The sequence below is a fragment of the Dipodomys spectabilis genome, unplaced genomic scaffold, assembly GCF_019054845.1.
Source record: "Dipodomys spectabilis isolate Male_0828 unplaced genomic scaffold, ASM1905484v1 ptg000098l, whole genome shotgun sequence".
Taxonomy (NCBI): Eukaryota; Metazoa; Chordata; class Mammalia; order Rodentia; family Heteromyidae; genus Dipodomys; species Dipodomys spectabilis.
The window spans coordinates 19366379-19388330 of NW_024870775.1; the positions used below are offsets into that span (position 1 = coordinate 19366379).

General features: G+C 39.9%; 1 protein-coding gene across 2 annotated transcripts in view; it reads left to right on the forward strand.

The window, feature by feature from the left end:
• The window catches only part of Kdm4c (lysine demethylase 4C), a 309906-nt gene that overhangs the window by 52311 nt on the left and 235643 nt on the right, over positions 1 to 21952 (forward strand). For both annotated transcript variants that reach the window (XM_042686652.1, XM_042686655.1), the window contains exon 5: positions 11983 to 12176. In XM_042686652.1, the coding sequence (XP_042542586.1) occupies positions 11983 to 12176 (194 nt within the window). The remainder of the gene's footprint in view (positions 1 to 11982; positions 12177 to 21952) is intronic.

Consider the following 21952-nt stretch of genomic DNA (forward strand, 5'->3'; position numbering starts at 1 on the left):
GTTTACACTCCCACCAACAATGCAGTAGGGTTCTCTTTGGCCACATCACTTCCAGCATCTGCTATTATTAGATTTCTTGATTATAGCCATTCTAACTGGGGTAAGGTAGAATCTCAATGTGGTTTTGATCTGCATTTCTTTTATGGCTAGAGAAGTTGAGCATTTCTTCATGTGTCTATTGGCCATTCCTATTTCCTCTTCAGAGAAATCTCTCTTTCAGCCTTTAGCCCACTTATTTTTGGAGCAGTTGTTTCTCTGAGGATTTGTTATTGGGGGATTTAATTTTTTGAGTTCTAAGTATATTTTAGATAGGAAGCCCTTGTCTGTTTCTTCTCCCAATCTGTTGGTTTTCTGTTGATCTTGCCAGCTATGTCCTTTGCCATGAGTAAGGTATGTTTAAAAAGATCACTATGTTCACAAACAAGAATAAAAGATATAGTAGAATTATGGGTTTTTTTGTCTTTTCTTCTGTTGGTACTGAGCATTGAACCTAGGATATTGCACTTGATAGGCAAGTGCTTTGCCACTGAGATGATACATTCCAGCCCTGTAATTATGTTTTTTTTTCAATAAATTTTTCCTAGCTTAGTTTATTCTCGGATTCTTACATTTGCTATGATGTCTCAGCATGCATTCTCTGCCTCATACTCCTTAGATGATTATTGAATAAAGCAGTGACAGTATATAATTATGAAATGGCTTTGATACCACAGACCCTCTGATGGAAGAGCTGGGTTTTACTCAGATGGACAAAGGAAAGCTTTGAAAAGTGTTGTCATAGATATTTTGCAAAAGAGATAGTAAGTCTCTGATAGTACTGTGCACAAGGTTGTGGTTTATGGAAGCCATGGAGCTCTTGGGCGTGAAGCATCATATGTATTCTGTCATATGAATCAGGCTAAATTTTACAAACAGAAAATAGGCTTGGTTTGCCAAATATATGCAGTAAAGTAAATTAGACTTCGAAACTATTCCTTTAATACTGATCTGTCTCATCCTTGGGTCTTTATTAAGGACAAATGACAGCAAATACAAAACATTTTAAAAAACACAGGCAACTTTTTTTTTTTGCCAGTCGTGGGGGCCTGAACTCTGGGCCTGGGCGCTGTCCCTCAGCTTATCAGCTCAAGGGTAGCACTCTACCACTTGAGCCACAGTGCCACTTCTGGCTTATGTGGTGCTGAGCAATCAAACCCAGGGCTTCATGCATGCAAGGCAAGCACTCTACCACTTAGTCACCTTCCCAGCCCCCCAGTTTTTAAAAAATGAGTTTTAAACTGGGCCTCAACAGTTCTAAAGATGAAAATACTTTCGTATGTTGTATACTTCATTTTGAGATCTGGGGCAGTGCTTTTGCTATTGGGCTGGAGGTTAGTGATGTCTTTCATTTTTTCATCTTCGTTTTTTTTGTTGTATGAATATGTAAATTTTAAGGTAAAATTTACTTTTTTTGTTATATGTTTTAAAAAACCATGGAAAGTATTACATGGGAAGGTAAAGCTACCCATGCTGGCATTCAGTAACATTTTTCAAAAAAGCTTTAATTTAGATACGGTAGCACATGTCTGTAATCCCAGAATTCAGAGGGCACAAGGATCTCAACTTCAAAGCGAGCTAACTTAGGCTACAAGCAAGACTCTATTTCAATTCCCAAAAGAATATTTGTGCATTTCTTTTTGGTATTCTTTATCCACCCATGTTCCATAACTGTTTTTTTTTTTGTCGGTTGTGGGGCTTGAACTTTGGGCCTGGGCACTGTCCCTCAGCTCTTCAGCTCAAGGCGAGCGCTCTACCACTTAAGCTACAGCGCCACTTCCGGTTTTCTGGTGGTTTGCTGGAGATAGGAGTCTCACGGTCTTTCCTGCCCGGGCTGGCTTTGAACCGCGATCCTCAGCTCTCAGCCTCCTGAGTAGCTAGGATTACAGGCGTGAGCCACCAGCGCCCGGCTCCATAACTGTTTTTAAGCATGTATAAAATACATAGTTTGGGTATGCCTATCCATGCTCAGGTGAACATACTATGAATGCTTTCCCATGGGGATAGCTGTTACTTACTAGGGAGATTTAAAGTTTATCTTGCTACCATTACATTTCTTGGTAGGATGGTTTTACTGGATAAAAGAGAGCCACCTTGAAATGGGAAACAGGAGGAGGCTACAATGCTTGATAAGAAATGTACTCATTATCTTGCCCATGTAATTGTAACCCCTCTGCACTGTATTTTCTTTCTTTTTTTTTTTTCCTTTGGGTCCAGTTGTGGGGCCTGAACTCTGGGCCTGGGCGCTGTCCCTCAGCTCTTCAGCTCAAGGCTAGCACTCTACCACTTGAGCCACAGCGTCACTTCCGGCTTTTTTCTTTTTGCTTATGTGGTGCTGAGGAATCGAACCCAGGGCCTCAGGCATGCAAGGCAAGCGCTCTACCACTGAGCCACCTTCCCAGCCCCTGTACTGTATTTTCACAATTAAAAAAAAAAAAAAAAAAAAGAGAGCCACCTTTACCATGAACTCAAAGAAAGGCAGGAAGGATGTGATAGTCCCTGTTCAGCCCAGTATGGCATGGGACGTGGTTCACACTGAGTAGCTGGCTCACTCACCTCCTGCAGCCTCTTAAGGTAACAGGCTCCATAAAATATATGCAACTTGTTTACTTATATAATGTCAGGACCATTCTGTCAGAGAAAGAGGTTAAATTAGTACTCTGAATTTCTGGCTGAAAATGTTTTATGATAACAAACATCTAAGAAGACAAACTGAATTCTTTTATTTTTATTTTGTCTGTTTTATTTATTTTTCTTAGTCATGGGGTTTGAACTCAGGACCTGGCCACTGTCCCTGAACTCTTTTGCTCAAGGCTAGTGTTCTACCATGTTTTTTTTCTTTCTTTTTCTTTTTTCTTTCTTTCTTTTTTTTTTTTTTGAGTGGAGGTAAGAGTTTCATGAGGACTTTTCTTCCTGGACTGGCTTTGAACCACGATCCTCAAATCTCAGTCTCGTGAGTAGCTAGGAATACAGGTGTGAGCCACCAGCACCCAGCTTCTTTTATATTTTCTGACACAGGGTCTTACCTCCTGCCTCAAACTCCTTAGTGGCACGATTACAGATATGTCCTTACCACACCTAGCAAACTAAATCCTTTGGTTGTGGATTTTTGTCACTTCCAGATTTATGTTATGTATGTATGCATGCATGTATGTATGTATGTATGTATTTATTGATGGTCATATGGCTTGAACTCAGGGCCTAGGCGCTGTCCCTGAGCTTTTGTTCTCAAGGGTAGTGCTCTATCACTTTGAGCTACAGCTCCACTTCCATTAATAGAAGGTAAGAATCTCATGGACTTTGCTGACTGGTTTGACTTCAAACTACCATCCTGGACAGATCTCAGCCTCCTCAGTGGGTAGGTAGGATTATAGGCATTAGCTATCAGCTCCCAGCCCAGATTTATTTTGTATTAGACTTTTGTTGAGTTAAGAGCCTGTTTCATCCAAGTGTATGGCAGCTGCCTGTAAGTTCAGTGTTAGGAAGGTTGAATCAGGAGGATTTCGTGTTCAAGGCCAATTTGAATTACATAAAGAGCTTGATTGAAGCCTAAACTACATAATTAGACCCTGTCTCAGAAAATAAAATAACCAAAACAGTGAGCCCCTTTATATGACTTTTTCTTTTTCTTTTTCTCTTTTTTTTTTTTTTTTTTTTGCCAGTCTTGGGGCTTGAACTCAGGGCCTGGGCATGGTCCCTGAGCTGCTTTTGTTCAAGGCTAGCACTCTACCACTTGAATCACAGCATCACTTCTGGCTTTTTCTGTCTGTGTATGTGGTACTGAGAAATTGAACCCAGGGCATCATGCATGCTAGGCAAGCACTCTACCACTAAGCTGCATTCCCAGCCCTTTATATGACATTTTGTTAACTGAGGCATGGTTATCTTTTCATTGAATGATTTTGGTCTTAATGGCATTTAAGCCTAATATGACATTTTTCCCCCTTCAACATGGAGTAGCTTAAATGCATTCGTCCACTAGGTGGTGCTCTTGAACAGCCAAGTTATTTAAGGCTGTGGATTTCCAACGAGAAACAGGTTAAACTGTTTTGAGTCACTAGAGGGCTTTTCCATTTTATATTTTTATCAGGTCAGAATAACTTCTATCCTGAAATGAAAGCAAATCAAAGCAAACATGATCATCCTAGACTTATTTTGGTACAGGGAAAGCTGTTGAGTTGTTGGACTGTGACTTCCAGGTATTTGTTCTATACAGTAAGACTGTGAGTTAATCAGCACTCATCTGAACATACTGTGGTTGCTCTGCTAAACAAAGTCTTAACCTGTAAGACCCAGGTATGACTGAGCATTTTGATAGGCTTGAATGCTGGTCTTCAGCCCTTGAGTTTGCTAGGCAGGCACTGTTACCAACTTAGCCATGCCTATAGTCCTGGTTTATTTTTTTTTAATATTTGTTTATTTTATTTTATTTTTTGTGAACATACTGTACAGAGGGGTTACAATTACATGGGCAAGATAATGAGTACATTTCTTATCAAGCATTTCAGCCTCCTCCTTTGTTTCCCCTTCACATCCCTTCCCCCCCTCCCCCCCACCCTCCCACCCAATTTCTCCCCTCCCCCAAAGTTGTAAAGTTCGTTTTCGACATGACAACTTGTACTTCTCATTGTTGCAACGGGTCAACCTGTATCCTTTTTTTTTTTTTTTTAAGAATGTACTTTATGCAAAATAACCAGTTCATATGGAAATAAATCTACAGACCTCTGAGGATCAAAAAGCTTTTAAAAAAGTTCTTTAAAAAAATTATCCAACACACAATATTGAACTAACTATTGAGCTAAGTGTCGCTCTCAGTGAAACAGGGAATCAGCAGACCACGACAAAATATACAAAAATACAAAAATAAATAGCATTCCCCTTTCCAGTACTGGCCAGAAAATTCACCAGGGCATTCACTTCTACAGCAGGAGTGTGGACGGACCCTGTGTGTGTACTGCAGGTGGAGCAGGGAAAAGGCAGGTGAGCAAGGCACCTGATCTGGGGCAACATCTGAGTATCTCAATAGCCATCAACCTGTTCCCTCCCACCCCTCCACCCTGTTCACCCTGCCCCAACGCAACCCTTCCAGAAACAGAAGCAGGGCAAACAGCTGCTCACCTGTATCCTCAAGGCTAGTGCTCTACCACTTGAGTCACAGCGCCACTTCCTGGTTTTTTCTTTTTGCTTATGTGGTGCTGAGGAATCGAACCCAGGACCTCAGGCATGCAAGGCAAGCACTCTACCACTGAGCCACCTTCCCAGCCCCGTGTATCCTTAAACGACTTGTTTTTCCCCATCTCCTCCACAAATTATACCGACATCAAAAACAGTGAAAGCAGGGGTTATACTGTGGGGGAGGGACATACAAAGCACCAAAGAAATAATCTTATAAATGAGTTAGAAACAAATGCATGAAAGAAAAAAAACATTTAAATACATATCTAAGGGTTCATTTTCCTAACATCACATTATCTGACCTTTTCTGCTTGACTCATACATATACTAGATATTGCAAATAAGGGTAATATTTGTTTTTATTACATAGCTATTTCAATTTTATTTTGGGTCCAGTCGTGGGGCCTGAACTCTGGGCCTGGGCGCTGTCTCTCAGCTCTTCAGCTCAAGGCTAGCGCTCTACCACTTGAGCCACAGCGCCACTTCTGGCTTTTTTTCTTTTTGCTTATGTGGTGCTGGGGAATCGAACCCAGGGCCTCAGGCATGCAAGGCAAGCGCTCTACCACTGAGCCACCTTCCCAGCCCCAGCTATTTCAATTTTAGATGTCAGGTGAGGAGTACAGTGCATCTTGATCAATATCACCCTTTCCATCATTCATCCCCATCTTTTTTTCATCTCATTCCATTGTACATTATGTGTCATATTTTCTTCATCCACTCATTTGTTGTAGGGCATCTGGGCTGTTTGCATAACTTGACTAGTGCAACAGTGAACAGGAATATGCAAGTGTTTTTATTATATCCTGGGTAGATCTACTGGGTAGATACTCAAGAGGAGTGTAACTCTGGATAAGATAGTTCTATGTTTAGTTTTTTATGTTTTTTATTATAAAAATAGTGTATAGAGGGACTATGTTTAGTTTTTGAAGAATCTCCAAACTACCTTCCAGAGTGGTTGAACCAGTTTACAGTTCCACTAACAGTGTCATAGGGTTCCTTCTTTCCCTCGCATCCCTGCTAGCATTTGTTGCTGTTTGTATTCTTGATGATGACCAATCTTACTGAGACAGAATCTATCTTTCCTTCTTTCTTTCTTTCTTTCTCTCTCTCTCTCTCTCTGTTAAGTAGTTGTACAAAGGGGTTACAGTTCCATTTAGTGTTGTTTTCATTTGCACTTCCTTTATGGCTAAGGATGTTGAGCATTTTTTCATTTTTTGGCCATTCTTGCTTCTTCTTCTGAGAAGTCTATTTAGCTCCTTTGCCCACTTATTGTTAGGGTTATTACTCAAGAGTTCCTTATATATTCTTCATATTAGGCCCTTGTTGGCTATATAGCCGATACAATTCTTCTCCCATTCCATAACCTGCCCCTTTAATTTAGAAACTATGTCATTAGTCATAGTTATGAAGAACTATGCACAACTGTATCATAGTTGTGCAGAAACTTTTTAGTTTGATCTACTTTCATTTGCTCCCAATTTCCTGAGCCCCTGGAACTCTTCTCAGAAAGTTCCTGTCTATGCCAACAAGTTCTAATGTTTTTCCTGTAGTAGTTTCAAGGTGTCAGGTCTGATGTGGAGGTCTTTGATCCATTCTGAGTTGATACTAGTGCAAAGTGACAGGCAGGTCAATTTCAGTCTTCTATATATGGTTGTCCAGTTTTCCCAACTCCATTTGTTGAAGAGGTTGTCTTTTTTCCAACATATATTTTTGGCTTTCTTGCCAACTATCAGATGGCTTTAAGTATATGCAGTTGTTTCTGGGTCTTTCAATCTGTACTATTGGTCTTCAGGCCTGATTTTGTGCCAGTACGTACCTGTTTTTGTTATTATAGCTTTGTAGCAAAGTTTGAGATCTGGAACTGTGATATGTCCAGCATAGCTTTTTGTGCTCACATGTGCTTTGGCTATTCAGGGCTTTTTGTGGTTCTATATGAATAAATGGCATTGAGATTTTGATATACTGAATTTGTAGGTCTCCTTTGGCAGTATGGCCATTTTACTATATTAATTCTGCTGATCCATGAATATATTTCTTCTTTTTTTTTTACCGGTTGTGGGGCCTGAACTCTGGGCCTGGGCGCTGTCCCTCAGCTCTTCAGCTCAAGGCTAGCACTCTACCACTTGAGCCACAGCGCTACTCCGGCTTTTTTCTTTTTGCTTATGTGGTGCTGAGGAATCGAACCCAGGGCCTCAGGCATGCAAGGCAAGCGCTCTACCACTGAGCCACCTTCCCAGCCCTGATCCATGAATATAGAAGGTTGTTTCCATTATTATTATTATTTCCTATATTATTGATTAGCTCTCGGAACTGGGGAGTGGGAGCTTTAGGATCTTTTAGATATAAAATCATCTGTTTGGTTACCTGGCTTCACTAATAAACCAGGCTAAAGATTTTCATTCTTACCATTGCCTATGGCTTTTCTGATTGTGTGAGCTGTCAGATATTGGGCCAGTTACCTGTCTTTGGAACATACAGTTGAGTCATTTATAAAATGGCATTGATAACAGTTGAGATGAGTGTCTACCTCAGAGGATAAAATGAGATGACTTAAAACACTTTCTACATTGTATGTACTGGATAACGGTTAGCTGCTGCCTGTGGCAATATTAAAACAAAGCAGGACAACAGTCCTGAGACTTGAATGAGATATTGAGCAGTTGATTCAGATCAAGAAAATTGTGAAGATATCTCTTCCTCAATTTCATTGTAAGTAGAAGTCCAGTCTACAGCCCAACAATTTAAACTTTTACCATCTGTAAAAGCCTGTCAGAGCTAGGATCTGTGTTTGTTTGGAAGTTACTGCTTGAGAAAAGGCTCCTGCTTTTTTCAAGAAAATATGCCACTATCTTCTTGTTGGCAAAATTCTAATGTGTGTGGTGCCAGGACAAGTATATAAAGAAATATGATGAGGGTCATAGACAGGAATGATAAGAGGCAAATAAATAAAAAAAGGTGATTTTGGCTTTAAAAAGTAATTAAAGATGAGTTTTTCCGGGTGCTGGTGGCTCATGCCTGTAATCCTAGTTACTCAGGAGGCTGAGATTTGAGGATTGTGAGTCAAAGCCAGCCTGGGCAGGAAAATATGTGAGACTCATATCTTCAATAAGCCACCAGAAAACCAGAAGTGGCACAGTGGCTCAAGTGGTAGAGTACTTGAGCTGAAGAGCTGAGGGACAGCATTCAGGCCCAGAGTTCAAGCCCCATAACCACCACCACCACCACCAACAACAACAACAAGAACAACAGCAAAAAAAGAGTTTTGCTTGAATAAACATAGTTAAAAGTAATGTGGTAATGAGATGTATAAACTGCTGAGTTATAAAAATGGATGTAGCCAGCTAGGCCTCTATGGCTTACACCTTTAATCCTAGCTACTCAGGATCCAGAGATCTGAGGATCTCATTTCAAAGCCAGCCTGGGCAGGAAGACTCTTATCTCCAATTAATCACCAAAAAGTCAGAGCAGAGCTGCGGTTCAAGTGGTAGAGTGCTAGCCTCGAGCTGAAAAAGTCCAGGGACAGTGTGTAGGTCCTGAGTTCAAGCTCAGTATGTACAAAAAAGAAAAAAGCCAGCTTTAATTTTCAAACAGAGTCCTACAGTTATGAAGTACTTTATTTCAAATGTAGAATAATTTTCTAGCATGAGGATTAACTCACTGTTTTTTGAGATTCTTGCTTTAATAAAATAAATGGATCAACTAAGGAAGTTCAGAACAGGTGCTAGCTTTCTGATTGCTATTGGATATAATGGAAATGTTACATAGTTTTTCTCAAAGCTTATTTACTACCTTTTTTTTTATTGAGGGTTTACTATAACAGTTGAGGAGGGATGGAAAGAGGGAGAGAAAGAAAAGAGGAGAGAGGAGAAGAATTCAAGAAGAGATGGAAGTGGGGCTGTGGCTCAAAAGTAGTAGACCTCTAACCTTGAGCAAAGGAGACCAGGCCCTGAGTTCGAGACCCACGAATGATAAAAACAAATTTTAAAAAAGGGAAGAGAAGAGAGAGGAGAAAGGAGAAGAAAGAAAAGAGAGGACAGAGGAAAGAGAAGCTAGAGGAGAGTGAGAAAGAAAGAGAAAGAGATTTTCTGTTCCTCAGACAAGAAATGGGAGTTAAAGACTAACTTTTTTTTTGGCCAGTCCTGGGGTTTGAACTCAGGGCTTGGGCACTATCCCTGAGCTTCTTTTGCTCAAGGCTAGCACTCTTAAGCCACAGTACCACTTTTGACCTTTTCTGTTTATGTGGTACTGAGGAATTGAACCTAGGGCTTCATGCATGCTAGGCAAGCACTCTACCACCAAGCTACATTCCTTGCCCTAAAGCGTTTTTTTTTTTCTTTTGGTTCCTATCCTGGGGCTTGAACTTGGGGCCTGGACGCTGTCCCTGAGATATTTTTGCTAGCACTCTTACTTGAGCCCAAGTTCCTCTGAGTGCTCTAGGAGGATGATAGTACTTGTGTAGCTTCATGAAGAAAGATCTGAGGATTGACATTTGAAGCCAGCCCAGGCAGAAAAGCCTGTGAAACTCTTATCTCTAATTAATCACAGAAAAAGCCTGAAGTGGTGTTGTAATGCTAGTGATAGAATACTAACTTGCCTTGAGCAAAAAGAAGCTCAGAGACAGTGCTCAGGCCCAGAGTTCAAGCCTCAGGCCAAAAAAAAAAAAAAAAGTTTGAATGGAATAATTGCTGCCTAAAATTGCAAGCTCATTCAGTTAAAAAATGCTGCTCATTTATTACTTGGGAATCATTGCTTCTGTAGTGACTTTTATTTTTGTTTTGTTTTATTTTGTGTCCGGTCGTGGGCCTGAACTCTGAGCCAGGGTGCTGCCCCTCAGCTCTTCAGCTCAAGGCTAGCGCTCTACCACTTGAGCCACAGTACCACTTCCGGCTTTTTTTTTTTTTTGCTTATGGGTGCTGAGGAATTGAATCCAGGGCCTCAAGCATGCAAGGCAAGCGCTTTATCACTGAGCCACCTTCCCAGCCCCTGTAGTGACTTTTAAATAGGACTCTATCATTAGAGTGATTGTACTAGAGTTCAGAGATTACATCACTATAAACAGGGTGAAATAAGATATTTTACATAATTCTTTTGAATTGTTAGGAGGTCACTTAAATTGGAACCTTGGAACTTCTCTACAAAGATACTTACTTTGACCAGCTTCTCCCAGTATAAGGTTTAATTTGTAGATAGAAAGACTACTTAGGGAATTTAGGGATTAAATCAAAAGTTTTCTTCAATCCCAAATTGTAGGAAGATTTCCATATAGATTAGGGGACTATTTAAAAAAAAATGAAAACAGCAACCCTGTATAAACTGTGTGTATAAGGAAAATGCAGTGGCTCTTTGTGAGGCTACTGGCATAGTTATTGGACAGAACCTTTTCAGTACACAGAAGAATTTAATGCCCTCTCTGTAATAATATCTTGTGGAGGTTGAAATGGATTTTAAGTTACTGCAATATCCTTGTGGTTATACAAGGACATTTAGAATTTGACTATGAGAAAAATATATAGGAACCATACACAGTTTCTCAAAATATCTAAGCATTTGTGAACTGCAGTGAACTAGTTATTGATTGGTAAGTTATAATAAAATATGAATCTCTTCTATCACTTTAAGTTTCCTATCAGTGATTTTAACCCTCTTTCTCTCATGTAACTAGCCGTATGGATTTTGAAAAACTATTCCTGCAACTACCAGGGTTTACATAAGTAATATTTGATAGGAATTGGGTACTTAAAGATTGCTATCAACATAGAAGGATGACTACAACCAGTGATCTTTGGTTTAGAACAGTACTAAATATGTCTTCAATAATTAGAGTGAAGTTTGTAGGAAATGAGTTGTCACATACAATAGCTGAAAAGGGATATGGAGGAGAGAGGGGTGACAGAAAGTATCTTTTGCTACTGGTTTCCTTCCTTTCTTTTCTTTTCTTTTTTGGTTGGTCTTGGCCTGAACTTTGGGCCTGGGCGCTGTCCCTCAGCTCTTCAGCTCAAGGCTAGCACTCTACCACTTGAGCCTCAACGCCACTTCTGGCTTTTTCTGTTATGTGGTGTTGAGGAATCAAACCCAAGGTCTTAGGCATGCAAGGCAAGTACTCTACCACTGAGCCACCTTCCCAGCCCTGCTACTGGTTTCTTAAGATGGTGTGTGATATTGAATATGCCCTCAACTAATGTGCAAAAATAAACATGAAAACATAAAACCTCAAGCAAAAAGATGTACCACAGATTGAAATTACATGCCAAGTCACCTGCTCTGAGTTAGTGATTTTTATTGTTTATTTTTTAGCAGCATGTGGGCAGTGGGGGTCTTAACTTTCATTTAGAATCTGGAGCCTATTTCATACTGGGGCTTGAACTCAGAGCCTGGGCGCTGTCCCTGAGCCTCTTTTGCTCAAGGCTAGCATTCTACCACTTGAGCCACTGTGCTACTTCTGGCTTTTTCTGTTTATGTGGTACTGAAGAATTGAACCCAGGGTTTCATGCATGCTAGACAAGCATTCTACCACTAAGCCACATTCCTAGTCCTCATATATACTTATACCAGTAGTTACATAGAAAAACATTATGGTATAGTAATTTTGGATTAATTACAATGGATTTCTGTGTGTAGATCTTCCATTACTATTACATTATTTTGATTTTTTTCCAGTGAAGTAAAATATATAGTTTAATGATTGGGAAATAGTGTTTTGATGAGTAAATGTTATCTTTGTTAGTTTATTAACATGTGATTCCTCTCTTTTTCTCTCTTCTCTTGCTCCAGGGTGTGGATGAATGGAACATAGCCCGCCTAAATACTGTCTTGGATGTAGTGGAAGAAGAGTGTGGCATTTCTATTGAGGGTGTGAATACTCCCTACCTCTATTTTGGCATGTGGAAAACCACATTTGCATGGCACACCGAGGACATGGACCTCTACAGCATTAACTATCTCCACTTTGGAGAGCCCAAGTCTTGGCAAGTGTCTTCTTTAATATTTATTGCCTTCAAGTTTTGAAATTTGGGCATTATGGCTTTGTATTTTGTTTAAGAAATGTAGAAAGTTTGTCAAGGAACTTTTCTCAAGAATTTTCTTTCGAAGAGCATTCTTTCTTTGATTGATTCAGATTGATATGAACCATAAGGAAGTTTTTGGCTATAATTTTCTTCTCTGCCCAGAGAAGAAATAATTCTCTACTGAGAAATTATAAATCCTGTGATGACTGGTATGTATGAAGTTACCTGCAAAGCATTTTGTGGGTCATAGATTAATTTTGTTTTTAGCATTAGGTGACTTGGTAGACATCTTTACTTCCTTTGGGCAAGGTATATGTGAGGTACTTAGGAATAAAAAATTGACTTCATAGAGGTAGAAATTCAAGTTATCTTTACAGTTTTGGCCTAGCTTCTAAATGACAACTTTATTCAATCTATGCATAAAAGGAGAGGACGAATGAATCAGGACTCCTATTAGTATGGTATATACCTTTAGATGATAAGGGTAAGGAAAATAATAACATGTTAATATGAATGTGTCTTTTAATGGTATTTTTGTATTTGTGTCTTTCCTCATCTTAGCAATGATATGAAGATGTTGCATTTCTATAAAATATGTTACATTCATTATTTATTTGTAATGAGCCTGTTGTTCATACTGACATCCTTTATGATCAGCTGATTTCATGTTCTAACTTGTTTCCATTGTTTTGGGTATGCAGAGGGGTTAAATATTAGTTCTATTTTCTATAGTGTATACACAAACATGTGCTTTACAGTCCAGGAAATATGCTATTTCTAATGGTTGTGAACATGATAGGATGCTCTCCAGGGGCTTGTGTCAGCCTAAAGGGTCAGTTGTCTCTAATTGGAAGATAACAGCCTCTTTGAATTTCTCCTATTGATGTACTGTTGAAATGCAATGCTTAATACTTATCCTTATCCTTAATTTTCTACGAGGTTTTACCATTTGATGACATGTAAAGTTGAAAGCTTCTTTGCGAAAAATTAAATATAGCTAACTTACTAATGGTTAATAAGTGGACATTTAGTTGGAAATAAACTTGTATTTGGAAGGGTAAAGATCCTAGAACATACAATAGAAATTGTCTTTTTTTTCTGGCCAGTCCTGGGGCTTGAACTTAGGGCCTGGGTGTTGTCCCTGATCCTCTTTGTTCTAGCCTTGAGCCTGTGCTGGCTTCGAACCATGATCCTCAGATCTCAGCCTCCTGAGTAGCAAGGATAACAGGCATAAGCCACTGGTACCTGGCTTAGAAATTATTTTTTATTTTATTTTATTTTTTGCCAGTCCTGGGGTTTAAACTTGGGGCCTGGGCACTGTCCCTGCGCTTCTTTTTCTGGAGACTAGTACCCTACCACTTGAGCCATAGTGCTACTTCTGGCCTTCTCCGTTTATGTGGTACTGAGGAATCGAACCCAGGGCTTCATGCATGCTAGGCAAGCACTCTACCACTAAGCCATGTTCCCAGCCTAGAAATTAATTTTTTTTTCTTCTTTGTATTAAGTGTTTGGAAGACATTCCTCCTTCTCCTCCCCCTCTTCTTCCTTTTTCTCGTCTTCCTTTTTCTTCCTCCTCCCTTTCCTTCTCTTCCTCCTCCTCCCATTTCCTTTTTGGGGGAACAAGAAATTCTCTCTTTCTCTCTCTCTCTTTTTTTCTTGCCTGAGCCACCCACCCTCAATTTCTGCTTTCCTATTAAGAATGGTGATTGCTTTTTCTTCTTTGGGAACAGATTGATGTCGATTCCTGAAGAATACTTATGAAAAACTCTTCTAGTCAGAGATAAGACTAGTTCAGAGTCCTATATCTCTGGTAAAGAATATCACTGTTCATGAGTGATAATAATTATACCCCTTTCCAAAATATTTCTTTCTCTCAGCATGTATAGTTTCAGTAGTAAATTACTTTATTAGTTATTAGGCATATAGACTCCATTAAGGATAGATTTATATTATCACTATTATCTTTAACCTTGGCCATTATTTATAATGATTAAATAATAAAACCCAGCAGTGAGTTATGACAACTAATCTACATTCCATTTCTAGGATAACTAGATAGGAAAAGAGTACTATACATGATGTTAAAGTACATTTCTCCATCGATTTATGAAAGATTGTGTTGCTGGAGCATAAATAATTTTGGAAAGAACTTTACTATCACTTTTAGAAATTATTATGATGTTTTTGAAGTAAGCTTTTATAGGATGTAAAAGCAATACAAAGCCATGCACATATTGGGGTGGGCAGTAGCTATGGCAGAGTCTAGACTGGAAGGACCACATATTAGGGCTCTAGTATAAGCCATTGACATTTATACCTGCACAAATACCTGCACTTCTGTGGACCCCTCTCTTCTTACCTACAAAATCATTAGGTTAGCAGAAATAATCTTAAGTGTTTTTTTATTTCTTTTTTGTGGTTGTGATCAGTCCTAGGAATATTTTTATTTACTTAGCAAAATGAGAGGGTGACTAGGTAACTAGGTATTTGTATCTGCATGTGCTGGTTTCCTTTTGTATTTGTCTACTGGTTGAGTTGCATCTAGCCTTAGCTGTGCAACAGTTACTTTTTTTCTGGTGGATGTTTTCTTCTGTGTTGTGTCTGTTCCTTCAGTGTGTCCTCTCTCTTCTCCTAGCCTTAGAAGCCAGCATTTAATGTCTGCTATGTCCTCTTCTACAGTTTTACCCTCAGTTCAGGATATGATTGATTACTGCACTGACTCCTATGACTCCCTCCATACTTCAGGTCCACATTTCTGGAGTTTGAACCTAAGGCCTCAGATTCTTGCTTTAGTTTTTTCCCCTCAAGGCTGATTTTCTATTATTAGGCTTTCCCTCCAGCTTTTTGATGGTTTATTGGCAATAAGAGTCTTATAGATTTTCCTGCTTGGGCTGGCTTTGAACCCTGATCTTCAGATCTCAGCTTCTTGAATAGCTAGGATTACAGACATGAGCCACCAGTGCCTGGCTACTTTTATATCTTACCAGTGTTTGTGATCACCCCCTTCATACACTTCTTTTCACCTCCATCCTGTGGGTGCTTTGAAATTAATTAAGGTCCATTTTTTCCCCCCTTAGAATCATCAACACACAGCTTGGTTATAGGTTTGATGCCCTGGCAAAGAATTCTTATATAGGATCTGGAGAATGTTTACATTGTTTAAGGGCAAGCAAGGAAGTAGAGCATTTTAATAAATGTAAGTATTAAGAATACCAAATTTCCTGAGATTTCTAAGTCACTGAAGATATGTACAGCTCCAGTCAGAAGCTGTGAGATAAACATTTGTAGCCACTATGTATGGCAGGACTGCCAAGTAAGTGTTCACTAACAGATTTATATTAAAGAGACTGTAGAGGAGCTGATGATTTATTTAAACATTTCTGGCATAAAGGTTTAAGGGAAAAGAATCCTTAGAGTAAGAAGATAGAAAACAGCTTTGGCAGCCAATGGAAAAGTATTTATTTTCTTGGAATTAATATTGACTTTGGAGCCAGAAGACTATTTTAAAATCCCAATCTGTCACTTACCAGCCAGATGACTCAGGGCAAATCACTATACTCCTTTCATCATGAGTTTCTTTCAGTGCCAAGTGGAGGCATGATTTATTTTCTGTTACTTTGCAGGATATCTAGAATATAACTAGTATAAGAGTACCTGGTAAAATATTAGATACTGTACAAAAATTCATAATTTGTATTATGTTAGTAGCTTTATGAAAAATAAATATGTTTATGGTCATAGTAGTATCTGAAAGTCTGAGTTTGACATGTTCCTGTGTCTAGTAGAATGGGGATTTGAATATAAATAAGATATGCTTTTTTTTCCTCTTAAGCATTATGTATTGTTTGGGGATACAGAATTCAAATGGTAACTTGAGCCTCTCTTTCCCAGATGGGGTTCAAATTCAAATGAATGAGTAAGCAGTTTTCAGAGCTTTCTTATGCTCTGTAGAGAATGAGAAATATGTGGCATAGAGGATGTGCCTGGAGTGTGAGCCAAGGCCTGGAGTTCAAGAACCTCTACATCTCCCAACAAAACAAACATCTCTAGCAGTGGTGTGTGTTCTCAAAATGGCCCTGTGAGAAGTGAAGAAGGCCAGGTGTATTGCAGTAGAACCCTGGGGAGATCCCATAGGTGGCTCTATTGAAAGTGTTCTAGTGCTCTTTCAGGTTGCTGGCTGGTCCATTGCATATGGGTCCATCTCCTCCTCTTCAAGGGAAATGTGATGTGGGAAGAGGGGATTTCTTTCCCTCCCTCCCTCCCTCCCTCCCTCCCTCCCTCCCTCCCTCTCTCCCTTCCTCCCTCCCTTCCTTCTCCTAGGGCTTGAGCTTGGGGTCTGGGCCCCCTCCCTGAACTTCTTTTGCTCAAGGCTAGCACTCTATCACTTGAGTCACAGTGCCACGTCTGGCCTTTTCTGTTTATGTGGTACTGAGGAATCAAACTCAGGGCTTCAAGCATGCTAGGCAAGTAATCTACCAGTAAGCCACATTCCCAGCCCTGGGGCTTTCTTTTGATGAATATAGTGAGGGCCCAATCAGGAAGTGGCAAGATTGGTAACCTTCTACATTGTCAGAATAATCTTTTCTGTTTTCATAATCATCTATTTTTATAAATTTTTTTATTATAAAGGTTATGTACAGAGGGGTTACAGTAAGGTAATGAGTGCATTTCTTTCTTTTTTTTTTTTGGTCAGTCGTGGGGCTTGAACTCTGGGCCTGGGCGCTGTCCTTCAGCTCTTCAGCTCAAGGCGAGCACTCTACCACTTGAGCTACAGCGCCACTTCCGGTTTTCTGGTGGTTTATTGGAGATAGGAGTCTCAGTCTTTCCTGCCCGGGCTGGCTTTGAACCGTGATCCTCAGATCTCAGCCTCCTGAGTAGCTAGGATTACAGGTGTGAGCCACCAGCGCCCGGCATGAGTGCATTTCTTATCTAACTTTGTTACCCCTCCCTAGTTTTCTCCCATTCTGCCCCACTCCCCCCAAGTTGTAAAGTTCCTTTCCAACAAAGTGTCTTGTGAGTATCCCTGTAGCATTGGTTCCCTTATTCCTTTGAATCATCTGTTTTTAAGAACTGAAAATTACGTATGAAAACATCCCATTTTTCATAGTAAATAGTGATTTTTCATAAATGAAATTATGTATAGAATCCAGTTGTTCACTCTTCTTGACACAATGGATTAGAAATGTGCCATGATTAAATATGATAAATATTGAGTTTAATGAAATACAATATTAGCACTTTGTTTTGATTTATGATGTGTTTTTGTAAGAACCAAAAAGTCCTTAAATCTCCCCCTCCCCCCGCTTTTTTTTTTTTTTTTTTTTTGGTCATGGGGCTTGAACTGTGGGCCTGGGCGCTATCCTCAGGTCTTCAGCTCAAGGTGAGTGCTCTACCATAGTGCCACTTCTGGTTTTCTGGTGGTTTATTGGAGATAAGAGTCTCCTGGATTTTCCTGCCCGGGCAGGCTTTGAACCGTGATCCTCAGATCTCAGCCTCCAGAGTAGCTAGGATTATAGGCACCGGCGCCCCGCTCTTGAAGTCATGGGGCTTCTACTCTGGTCTTGAGCACTATCCCTGTGCTCTTCAGCTCAAGGAGAGAGCTCTACTGCTTGAGCCATAGCAACACTTCCAGTTTTCTAGTGGTTAATTGGAGATAAGAGTCTCACGGACTTTTCTGCCCAGGCTGGCTTTGAACCGTGATCCTCAGATCTCAGCCTGCTCAGTAGCTAGGATTACAGGTGTGAGCCATTGGTGCCTGGCTCTTAAACTCTTTAGGTAGAGGTTTTAATACTTTTTTTTCTCTTTATGTACAATTTGCAGTTTAAAATTGCATAATATTGGACTTGACCACTATAAAGAGTGTGTCCTTGAGGAGAGATGGGTTCCTTAGCTCTTCACTTTCTTCATGTTGTCATCTTTACAAGTGATTAGTGGGGACATAGGAGAGGAATATAGAGCTGAAGAGCACATCCTAGCCTTTGGCTGCAGATGAGTCTAGTGTGGGGGAGGGGGCAGCTCTGTCCTCCCGTGTGCACCTGTTGAAGGAATGCTTGTGAGCTGGGTTTCCTTATTAGTAACATAGAGGCAATAGTAGAACTGTGTTACAAGATCCAAACAGGCTCTGGCATGTTATATGTTCAATAAATGATTGCCAAGATGAGCTGTTATCATATTTATTGGTCAGTTCTGTTTCACCGAGCTCTTCAACTGTTTATTAACTAGAGAGGGCACATCAAGCTTATAAGCTTATGGCAATAAAAAACAGGGAGTAGTGATTTAGAGTTATCTGTTAAAATATTGGTCTTGATAAATTGGACTGATTCTTGGCAGAGCATTACTAAATAAAACAGCAACATACATAACTGTAAATAATTGAGGAAATCATCACTTCATACTGCTTTTGTCAAGAAGAAGGAACTGAGGGCTTCCCTGTGGTAGAACTGAGCTACCTTAGCTGACAGATAAAAACTAAGGTGACATAGTACAGCCAGAAGCTAGACCTGTGAGAGGCTTTTGTAGCACACATAGTGACAGGACAGGGCAGCTGAAAAAATGTTCCTAAGCAAATTTGGCAGTCTCAGGCAACCAAAAGAAACTATGGAGGGGAATCTGAAAAGTGTGAATTATTCTTTATGCAGTGCTGGTAAATGAACAAATGGATTGAACATATCTGAAAGGAGAAGTATAAATAGGCAATTTACAGAGAAAGTCTAAAAGTAGAAATGGATCTAATATGTTGTAAATGTATAGCTTTACTTGCTGACAGATTGCATTGTCAACCTACTACCATTCAAAATAGTTTTCATATTTGGGCCCATTTTTTTGAGTAAGTCTCCCCAAAATATGCTTAGAGAGACATTGTCCTTGATCATATATATGTGTTTGTAAAATTCATTAAAAAATTTGTATTTAGGCCAGGCGCTGGTAGCTCATGGCTGTATCCTAGCTTCACAAGAGGCTGAGATCTGAGGATCATGGTTTGAAGCCTGCCTGGGCAGAAAAGTCCGTGAATCTTTTATGTCCAGTTAACCACTCAAAAACTGGAAGTAGGGGCTGGGAAGGTGGCTCAGTGGTAGAGTGCTTGCCTTGCATGCATGAGGCCCTGGTTTTGATTCCTCAGCACCACATTAGCAGAAAAAGCCGGAAGTGGTGCTCTGGCTCAATGGTAGAGCACTAGCCTTGAGCTGAAGAGTTGAGGGACAGTGCCCAGGCCCAGAGTTCAGGCCCCATGACTGACAAACAAAACAACCCCCCCAAAAAAAGAAAAAAACAAAACAACAACAACAACAAAAAACAACTGGTAGTAGTGCTGTGGCTCAAGTGATATAGTGTCAGCCTTGAGCATAAAGAGGCCCAGGAACAGTGCCCAGGCCCTGAGATCAAGCCCTACATCCACCAGCACCACCAACAAGAACAGAAAAAGAATTTGTCTTTAAATAAAACACTATTCTCACTAAAAATCTAATTAGTGCATTCTTAGATCATTAGTGATTCATAGTTTTTATTGTAAGCAGAACTGTTGGGAATTTTTATTATATATGAAATTTACTACATATAAAACAAAAACCCTAAAGGTTAAATGGACAATTATTAATTTCAACAAATCAATATGTAGTTCAATAGTTGAAGACATACAATAGTAGGTATACCTTATTTGATGGCTTTTAAAGGATGCAGTAAAGCAGGCAACATAGCCATGTCCTGAAAGAATTTAAACTTAGTTACATAATTGAGCAACTGTGGCATATAATTCACTACCTGGCTGTGGACCAGATCTTCACTGTGCAAGGTAAACATAATTTACAGAAGCATTTCTGGGTAGTGGTAGGCCTTCTCTTCTATATGGAACCTAGCACTTACCAAGACAAAAAGTGATTTATGCACATAGAACAGCAGCTAAGAATGAAAAGTAGTAGTTAATAAACGCTATGTGAAATGTATAATTCAAGGGATCCAGCAGTATGAAAAGACGTGAGACTGCTGAGACTTACAGTGTCAAAGAAAGCTTCAAGGAAGGAGAATCTGGGAGGGGTCAAAGATTGGGAATTGAAGCAGAGGGGGCGGTACTTGAGGGGAGCAGTGAGGATGAAGCCATGTGAGTTATAGAATAATTCACAGGCCAGCCTGTTGGGAGTCAGTGTGCATATCTAAGAAGATTGGAGTTAAATTGTAGAGCATCTTGAGAAACCAGACAGTGGGGAATGCAGGTTTTATATGACAGCAATAGAACTATAGCCACCCTGGAAGGGATGGGTAGAATTCAGTAGAGGCAATAAGTCTAGCTGAGAGCAGATGAAGGTTGGAATTGTGTTGCAGGAAGATGGATACAGAGTTCTGAAGATACAGTGAGGAGGATCTGTTATCAGTAGTGGTAAGGAGGCAACTTTGGTATTTCCAGTTTGTAAAGCAAGAGCAAAATATGTAATGAAAAGAGAAAGCTGAGAATGATTTCACTTAACAGGAGATCATGAGTGTAATCTAGGGTGTGCTGAATCTTTTGAGGTGACAGGAAATGTTCCTAAGAGTATTAGCAGGTCAAAGCTTCTTTGACTAAGATGAGTAGTTATACATTGACCTCTCTGTATCCATGCCTGCCAATGTGTTTCTGCTTAGCTACTAGGTCCTCCTGACAGGCAGAAGCAGTGTTGGTGGAGGATGAGGTTAGGGAGAGGAAGGGCCGAATCTGGTTGGTCTACATGATTAGAGAAGGCAAGGGACACAGTGACTGCTTAAGAGTCTCTGTCATAGGAAATGGTGGTCTAGACCAAAATGATGACAGAGAAATGAAGGCCCATTTCCAAGACCTTTCAAGATCAGTAAGCAGGTTAACACATACAACTTGAGAATTCATTGTATAGGCTGCCTTCTTGAGATCTTTGAATTTACACCTTACATCTTTGAATTTCCAGCCTTTGATGTATCGGTCTGCTCCTGATAATGTGATTCTTTGAACCAATACATCTTGCACATTGTCTTAATTAAGTATATTGAATATGTGGATCAGTAGGTCAGGATCACCTCATTACTTTGGAGATGTCATTAAATACAGCTCTCCAAAATTTTACTCTTTAGATCCTTTCATTTTTGTTCTGTAAAATAGATAAGGGTTGTCAGTTTTTAAATTCCTCATCTCTTTAGGGTGTCTCCATAGATACTTCCTGTTTTTTATTCTCCCAGTTGCTATTTATTGCTGGCAGTGGAGGTATTAGTGATTCTGTCCCTATGATGGTATGGACACAGAAGAAAGGTTTAGAAACACAAAACTGGATTTTTTTTTTTCTTTTTTCTTTTCTGTCAGTCGTGGGGCTTGAATTTGGCCTGGGCGCCATCCCTCAGCAATTCAGCTCAAGGCAAGTGTTCAACCACTTGAGCCACAGCCCTACTTCTGGTTTTCAATGTTTTATTGGAGATAAGAGTCTCACAGACTTTCCTGCCTAGGCTGGCTTTGAACCACAATCCTCAGATCTCAGCGTTCTGAGTAGCTAGGATTACAGGCGTGAGCCACCGAAGCCCAGCTAGATTATCTTAAAGGGCCCTCCATCCCTGTGACTTAGAGAACAAAATTGTTCTTCAAGCCTCTTAGACTTTCTTGATTGAGTGAGATCATTGCATTAAAGGAATGGTATGATTTGAGCAAAGTTTTGTAGGTGTTACGATGGTACATGTAAAAAAAAAGATGGTATACGTTGGTGTTTTGCTGCTTGACTATTAAGTGAGGCAGCTGAATTTATTGTTTA